We start from the raw sequence: 8,386 nt of genomic DNA on the forward strand, positions 1-8,386 counted from the left end.
GTTCTATACTTATATAAAAATTAATAAATCAATTACTTTATATTTGAGAGATTATTATTATGTGGGAAAAAAAGAAAAATATATAAAATAGGAAAAATAGATGTTTTATTATTAAAACACAAAGTAAAAGATAATTTTAGTATTTTAAAATTTATTTAGTATAGTTTGACCATTGACTCAAGGAGTTCACAGAAACAAAAACTGGAAGACTATATAATTATTTCTAAAAACAGAATGACTAAGTAGCGTATTAGGTAAAAACACATGGACCTTATAATTATTTACCCTTAATTTTATGAATTCTCAGATTTGAGTCAAACCCAGCATAACAGTTTTATAAATTCACAATATAAGGCATAAACTCGTGTAAAACTGATTACTCAAGTATTCTGAAAAATTAACAAATGAAAACTCGTAAGTAACCATGAAACATTAACATATATGGTCGCCTCTTAAGAAAAAAAAAAATCTGTAATGTGAAAGCTAAGTAATGGATCCATTAAGCAATAGCAATACTATCATCCCCTCTTGAAAACCATGATTTAAATAAATAAATGGTTAATCAGTAGTCCTCATTTTATTCGCCTTCAGTTTTATGCCTCCAATTGGAAATCTTTATCCACTTTTTAACAATGCACCATCACAAAAGAGTAAGTACTATTAAATAGAGTAGATTAAGTAGCTTTAGCACCATGAATCAACACAACACCACAATAATCCAACAAGGTTAACATAATAACACAGGAAAAATCCAGAGTAAAAAAAATAAAATAAAATAAGAAAACCTTCATTCCATATCCCTTGTCCCCTATACATTTGTAACACAAGAAATCCAACCCCTATTATGCAACCCATTCTGCCTCCTATACCAAGTGTATCCCCATAAACGAAAAAAACCATTTCCAAATCTATCATCCCATTTCCTCCCTTCATAGTAGCTCATCCAAAACATTCAGATAATCAGAACAGAAAAGTCATTCAAGAGCTTTTAACTTGACGTTAACCATAACCTACTTTCCATGGTAACAAAGTTAGCCAAAGTTAGAACTGCCTCGGTGCCTATGCTGGAACACATGTTAGTCATTGCAAGAAGATAGCGGCTCGCTCTTAACATATTCCGACCAGATAAGAGAATAGTTTAGCACTCAATTCGCTGTAAACTACAGGGCCTACCAGTTGCCGGTATGGAGGTGGCTTGGGAGAAAGCATGATGAACCATCATATTGTTCTCCAATGTTGCAGACGTTGATGATGAGCCTCCCTTAACAGTTTGCTCCAAAAGATGAACAAGTGACATAAAAACTTCCATTCTTGTTACATCCCTGTTTGCCTGTTAAGAAATCCATAGGCAACTATTGAGACATGTACAAAGTTGGCAAGGGAAGAGCTTATCTTAACTGGACTGTAAAAAGATTCAACATTCTCACAATATTTTTATCTTTCATTTTTACATTATTTGAACTGAGCTATCCATCCATTCATGAATATGAAAAACAAAACTAGCTTCTAATTTTGGATTTTTTTTAAGTTCTAATTTCAAATCCACCCAAAAACTGTTGTTATATATATATGTGAATAAATTCTGAGATTAACTATAGAAATAGTTCAATGTTCATGAATGATATTCCTTATAAATGTAACTGGACAACCTTTTGCTTCCCAAACTGTTTTGTTCCTAATCAGATGGAAGAAAAGGTAAAATTCATTATTTTATCCATGAAATGGAATGCCAGCCAGCCTTTGCTTCATAGAAATATATGGCTTTACAAACCCTTGGAAATTTAACATAACATTAGAGGCCCATAGTAATCGCATACAAATACATGCATATTGACACTTATCTCATTCAAGGTCAAGTAAGAAAGTTGAAACTATTTATTCTCCTTAATGATCAATGCCTCGTTTGGTTTAAATCCCCAATATGTTATTCTCCTTATTTTAGATCAACAAACTCAAATCATTCACTGTGTTTAACTAAAAGAAAGAGATTGTATTGTATAATCTTCCTATCCTAAGAATTAATAAATTTCGTAAGCTATATTTTATCAAGGAACAACTAGGTTTCAAATGTAACATTGATCAAAACCAAAATATAATACCCTTTCATTAAAGACTAACAGGCTTCTCAAAGAATCTGCTAGAAACAATAATCTGACAAGGTCAACAGCACCATATTATACTCCAACCATAAAGGATAAAAGGGCATAATTTACTTATTATTAGAAACCTTTTAGTTAAGACTTTCGGGTATTACCTCTACTGCAAAACGCGCCCAGATTTTATCATTTCGAGCCTCCATAACCCCCTTCAAGATTGTCAATCCCAACCCCCTAATTAAATCAGCTATTTCTAGAAAGAGACCTCTTTCTTCACAGAGCATCTGTCGCAATAAAAAACATGACATGATTATAAGACAACAAACAAATTATCTAAAAGCTCCAATATCAAAGTATAAAGTTCTCACTACCTCCACAAGCATCTGACGAGGTGAATTTAGATCCTCAACTATGATAGGACAAACCATAGATTGAGACCCGACTTCAAATGCCCATGTAGCCCCTCCCTCAAAATTGTCCTTCAAAAGAACTCCACCTTCCTTGCTAATAATCTGCATATTCGAAACAGAATAGGATTTAACTCAAAGAATCCCTTCCGAGTTTTACATAAAATAAAATAGTCTACAAGCTAACCAACACTTCGGAAAAAAATCAAGTAGACATGTGATGCAAATTTCTAAATATGGTTCTTTTTTATTTTTATTTTTTGCAGTTCTAGTTTTAGGAATAGCACTTTGTCAACGAACTTGTTATCCATGTTCCAGATCCAACAGCCCGTGACTTGAGTTTTCTTTTTTTTTCCTTTTCCGGGAAACCAAAAAACTAAACAAAACAAAGACAATAAACGATGTTTCCTCTATCATCTGGAGATAGTGACAAGAAAACTATGACTTTAAGAGCATATATAGTATTCCAAAGTTAATGAGAAAAAAAATCCGGTATCCGTACCTTGGACTCGCCTGTTTGTTTAAGTTTGTCTGCATGCTTTGTCACACTTTGCAGGAAAAGCATATGCTTGATGGTACGTTCGAGCAACGCATCTATGCTACACTGTTAAAACAATGGATGGAAGAGCATATCACTCTTCACACACAAAAGAACAACGTAAAAAGAAGAAAAAAAACTACAGCTAATGATAAAAGAAAATTCCTACTTTTGAACCATTCGGCACAATTTCTCGCAACTCTTTCACTCGATCTTGGATCATTTGACGATCTTTTGGCCTAGGTCGAGGATTCTCTCCAGGTTTCAGCCTCTTGCGATTTGGTTTGCTCGTTTCATCATTTTTCTTGAAATATGCGGTAGAAACACTATTATCACGCCTCATAGTTTGGCCAACCCATGAACTTAGTTGGGAACCATAAATTGATGTAGTTTGGGAACAGCTTCCAGTGTCATCCTTGATACATCCAGATCCTAAAGAACTAGATGCCTTGATCCCTGCTTTTTCCAAACAATCAGGAAGGTCCTTTAACACATTATCAGACATGTCAACCAGGCCATAGGTGGGAGAACCACTGGGAACAGAAGAGCCACTGATTTTGGTTGACGTTGTCTTGCAAGAACCATTATCATCTGAGCTCTGCTTAGCAGCAGAGTGAGCCCTAGATACCACAGCATCAAGAAGATGATCACTACCCATGCCCGTGAAAAGACTACAGTCAGATATCCCTTGATTAGCAGAAAATAAATCAGAACTTGTTTCCTGAACATTCGTAAAGCACAAAATATCTTTATCCCCTTGCGAATTTGTACTTGGCCCATCTACAAGCAAACTATCCGACTTGCTATTGAATAATCTACTTTTAAAATCTGCACCCAGAACATCATACAAGTCATCCCCGTGTAGAGGTTGACCACATGGATCCTCATGCTTGAGGCTTGCTATATCTATACTCTGACTTTCACCTGCATGCATAGGCCAATAATTAAAAGAACCGGGGAAATTTTCATCCAAAGATTTATGTTCATCTTGTTGGGATGATAGCATGATGAGTGCTTGAAACAAATCGTCATCCTTCTTTTCATTCTTTGCAACTAATCCATTTTTAGCATGCTTTGCATCTGTAGAATGATACCTCTGATGAGAAACCCCTGCAAATGTCCCAGTAACAGTTGATTGATCTACCAGACAGGATGAAGGAACCTCCTCGACCCTTGATAAATATGAATTTTGTAGATCAAACCCAACCAGCTGTATAGAAGACTGATTAATTTCTAATGATTTATCAGGATGTGAAAGAGAGCATGGAACTGAAGTGGCACGCATCTGACTACTTACTCCATTATGTAACTCGGTCCCTAATGTCAAAGGACCTCCATGAGAATTCACAATTAAGCTTTCATTTGTCCTCATGAGAGGTGTGAAGCTACTATCCAATGCATTTTTGTTGCCATTTACAAGAATCTGCGGTCCAGTATCTGAAAGGACCTGCTGCTCCAATAATGTCAGAATGCTGTTATTGACAACTGATTGACCAACAACAGACTGATGACTGAAAGGACTAGAATTATATGAAGAAGGTTGTTTGTTCAGCCATGCGTCAAAATTCGATGGGATCACTTCAGCTTCAAAAACTCTATCTTCTAGTTGATCTCGGAATGGATTGCCAGGTGGCATATTTGATGTCATTTTTTGCTCGCAACGGGTACCATGAGACCTAGGCAAAGTGCTTTTCAAATTTAGGGTACAAAATGTTGAGGCAGTAGACTGTAGATTATCTTGAATCTGCCTCACTTGAGAATGAGAAGGTTGAGCAATTGTTGAAGATAGAGATGAGACACATGCTTGGTTGCCACTGTTTGCCGCCAAGTGAGTAGATTTCAGCACCTTATTTCTAGAAAAATGCACCGACATGCAATCAGGCATTCCAAATGAAACAGGCACCCCAATCCTCTCTGTAGATTCCTTCACAAGGTTCTCTGACAAAAGAGCTCCAGGGACACAACCTAATTGCAGGATTAAACTCTTCACATTATTCACAAATCCCATATTCTCCATTATCTGAATCAGGAAGGAAATTGTATAAATAATAAAACTCAAAGAAGCTGAAAACTTGCTCCAACTTAATGAACAAAATAAGAAATAGAAAGTTGACAACCAAAGTTGATGTTGTGACTGAATTTCTAAATCTCATAAAATTTGAGAAGCGCAGCAGCCAACAAAAAAGACAAATGAAATTTGACAGAGAAAATGCATTAGAGTTCATTCCAAGTACTTTCTATTTCAAATATGAATGCAATATTATATTTATATTCGAATAGAACATATAATAGAACTGGAATTCATAAACTGGCAGGATGATATCATCGACATATTCCAAGTATAAAAATAATTAACTGCAAAACACTCACTGTCAAGGAAGACCCCAGTTGAACTACACCATGAGGAGTTGGTATGACAGCAATAGTCTGCAAAGTAAATTAAAAATTAATTCATGAAAATAGATAGTTGACAATAGAAAGATGATCATAAATCGTAGAAAGATATCAAACCTTCATGCCACCTGAAAATTGGTCACGTATCTCACCTAAAACCTAGAAAGGTCCACAAAAGGTAAGAGTTAGACCATGTCCATCCCAACCACAAGTATATGTAGCCTGTAGTGCATTATGTACAATAAACACTAATGATCCCATCTTTATTAATGAATAACTCTCTGACTTGAGCAATACCTCTGGTGGATGAGCATCTCCAATGTAATTTTTAGCAAGGATCCACTCATGATTACCAGTAAATGCAGCTCTCCCAACTATGCTGGAAAATATAAAAAAACCAGTACTTCATGTATTTAGTACAAGGGAAGAAGTGTTAAAATATAAAATTTTCAGTTATTCTCAAAAGAAGTATACCCTTGGCCGACTAAATTGACTTGATTATTCATCATCATTTTGTCAATAAGTACTTGGAGTCTATTCCCAGTTTGAAGCCTGAGCTGGGAGTGAGCATCAGTAGCCCAGTATCCTTCCCAGTCTCCAAAAGGCAACTCAGGTTTTTCAATTCCAGAACTGTGAGGAAGAACTGCTCTTGACTTGGGTTCATAGTAACATTCTTCCCAAATTAACAACCTGCGAATCAAAAGCAAATTCTGAGGGAGGGAATAACAATAATTCTTCAAGTTCATAGCAAACAATATTGGAAGAGGTTTTTCAATAAAAAATAAATGAAATCGAAGCCAGGGTTAAAATTTGTCAAGAATTCAGAGTAAAGAAAACAAATGCAAAATTTGAAAGCCATGCTCTATAACAGCTCTTTCCCGTATATATTTTTCTTCTACATCTCTCTGAAGCCATTTATTGGGAAAAAATAAAAAGTGAAAAATAGAACTTATCAGATGAAAAATCATTAACTAAATATAAACATGGTAAAGCTCTCTCATTCAAAAACAAGAAGGTGAGACGGATTATGATTAAGCAAATTGGGAAAAATGCGAGACAGTATGCTCCAATATCGAGAGGGTTCAGTCAAACTAAAAACAAATCAACTTTTTCTCTGAGATTCTTAAAGACAAACAGAATAATCCAAAACAAATGGTTCCAAAACCGAAGAGGGGGGAAATTTTGTATTACGAATCGCATCTCAAACGACATAACCAATCAAACTTTACCACATCAGTCATAATAGCAAGACAAGAGGAAAAGCAGACAAATACAATGAGGATTCTCACCTTGGAAGATGGATAATGAAACCAACGTTTCCTGGGGAAAAAATATTTTGAGAAAAAATAAAAGAATAAAAAAACCCGATCCCGCTGTTTGGTAACCGAGAAAATATAGGGTGAAAAAGAGTAGAGCAAATATTTTAAATCATCATCAGGTGGGGGCACTCAATCTGGACCTGGATAGGGAAAGAAACAGTTACCTCCACTATTTCATCACATCATCAGAAACTTGTTTGGTCACCGAGAAAATATATGGAATATACGTCAAAATCTTCACTGTTTGAGCAGGTAAAAAAATAGGTAACCTAGCTAGTAAACGGAGATACAGAAAATAAAAGCATTTTTTCCAGAATAAGTCTTCTGCTCCCTTTTAACTACTAACAAGACTCCAAATGTAGCTACATTTTTTTCTCCTTTATTTTCTGAGTAACCAAACAAAAGGGAAATGAACTTACTTAGTATTCTGGCAGCCGATCTTCCAGAAAACAGCATAGCACCACTGATTGACACCACAGAGAGTCTTTAAAACTTCTCTCAACAAAAGACCCATCGCTATACCTCTCACACTCAACTTAGCTGACTGAGCCTCTGAATCAAACACCTACTAGAGTAAAAGCAAAAACAGCCAACACAGCAACAAAAACATGCACAAACCACCGAAAATCAGGTGAGCCAGCTTGAATGCCAGCCAGAGACTGCTAAAAGTCGTTTTTCAACAGTTATAAAATGCCTAACTTCCGCGACACGATCCTCTCCCCGCCTGCTTAGTCCTCAGTCCGCCGGTCCTCTTCCTTTCCGGATCCAAGTTTGTGACTATCATTCTCCGGCACCCCATCCCACACCCCCAGTCAAGAATAAGCACTGAAACCTGTACTTCTCTTCTCCTTAAGAGAGAGAGAAAAAAAAAAAAAAAGAGGTTCCTAAATTATACCACAAGCTTCCAGCTTGAAGGTGGCTTTGATTTGCTCCATTTGTAAAGAGAAACTAAGAAAAAGGATTAAATTAAAAGGAATGGAAGACTTTTGCTGCTATTTATTTGGTTTGTTTCTGTTCTTGTTGATTGAATAGGACGGGGTTGGTGGTGGGCTAGTAGTGAATCAGTTTCAGGATTTCAGGATTCTCTCTTTCTTCTTCTTTTCTTTGGTTTTCTCTTTATCTTTTCTCTCTGCTAATATTCTATTTTCTCTTCTGAGCTGAGTTGAAGTGCGCCATATTGAACAGGAAGGATATGCCCAGGAAACAGGTCCCAAGTTGCATATATTTACTGAAATTGCCACTGGAAACTGGAAAGTGGGATTTTTTTTTTTTTGTTTAAATATTAAAAAACAATTCTGGGCGTAGTGCAGGTTGCTGTCGTGCTGACGCAGATATGTGATTTTCCCCTCATTTTCCCATTGGCTTTGGGAAAATTTACGAATAATGGGTTCGAGATCATAAAATGTGGAGCAATATGATTAAACTTTTTTGGAGAGGAATGTTGATAATAATTGATTAAAGCTCAAAGAATAGAGAATGAAGGGGAAAAATTCTAATGATGAAAGATATTTGACTCTTCACCATTGACAATCATCCATTGTTACTTATCCTTTTCTTTAGCTCTCACTATATTAATTAACTGTTGAGGATAATTTAATTTTTATATTTTTAACATAGATTACTATCGTTATT

At 35.8% G+C, this 8,386-nt stretch overlaps 1 protein-coding gene across 2 annotated transcripts; it reads right to left on the minus strand.

Moving 5' to 3' along the window:
• Positions 1-714: 714 nt before the first annotated feature.
• Positions 715-7,909, minus strand: LOC136222297 (transcription factor LHW). Of its 2 annotated transcripts, XM_066009895.1 has the most exons (11): positions 7,174-7,909; positions 6,725-6,755; positions 5,910-6,125; positions 5,733-5,814; positions 5,553-5,594; positions 5,412-5,468; positions 3,211-5,061; positions 3,006-3,107; positions 2,468-2,608; positions 2,255-2,380; positions 715-1,330 (listed from the first exon to the last, which is right to left on the minus strand). In XM_066009895.1, exons 1-11 carry the CDS (start codon positions 7,208-7,210, stop codon positions 1,139-1,141), a joined length of 2,877 nt encoding a protein of 958 aa, XP_065865967.1. In that variant the 5' UTR covers positions 7,211-7,909; the 3' UTR covers positions 715-1,138. The 2 variants fall into 2 exon arrangements, with proteins under 2 accessions (XP_065865967.1, XP_065865966.1); XM_066009894.1 differs by lacking the exon at positions 6,725-6,755 and having other exon boundaries at positions 7,174-7,908.
• Between the last annotated feature and the right edge of the window lie 477 nt (positions 7,910-8,386).

Source organism: Euphorbia lathyris, chromosome 3 (assembly GCF_963576675.1).
Source record: "Euphorbia lathyris chromosome 3, ddEupLath1.1, whole genome shotgun sequence".
NCBI classification, from domain to species: Eukaryota; Viridiplantae; Streptophyta; class Magnoliopsida; order Malpighiales; family Euphorbiaceae; genus Euphorbia; species Euphorbia lathyris.

Coding starts and splice junctions, on each gene's coding strand:
- LOC136222297 (XM_066009894.1), bottom strand. CDS start 7,268: ATGGGTCTTTTGTTGAGAGAAGTTTTAAAGACTCTCTGTGGTGTCAAT. Junction 2,609..3,005: donor AACAAACAGGCGAGTCCAAG/GTACGGATACCG, acceptor TCGAATATGCAG/ATTATTAGCAAGGAAGGTGG. Junction 1,331..2,254: donor GGGCGCGTTTTGCAGTAGAG/GTAATACCCGAA, acceptor ATTTCTTAACAG/GCAAACAGGGATGTAACAAG.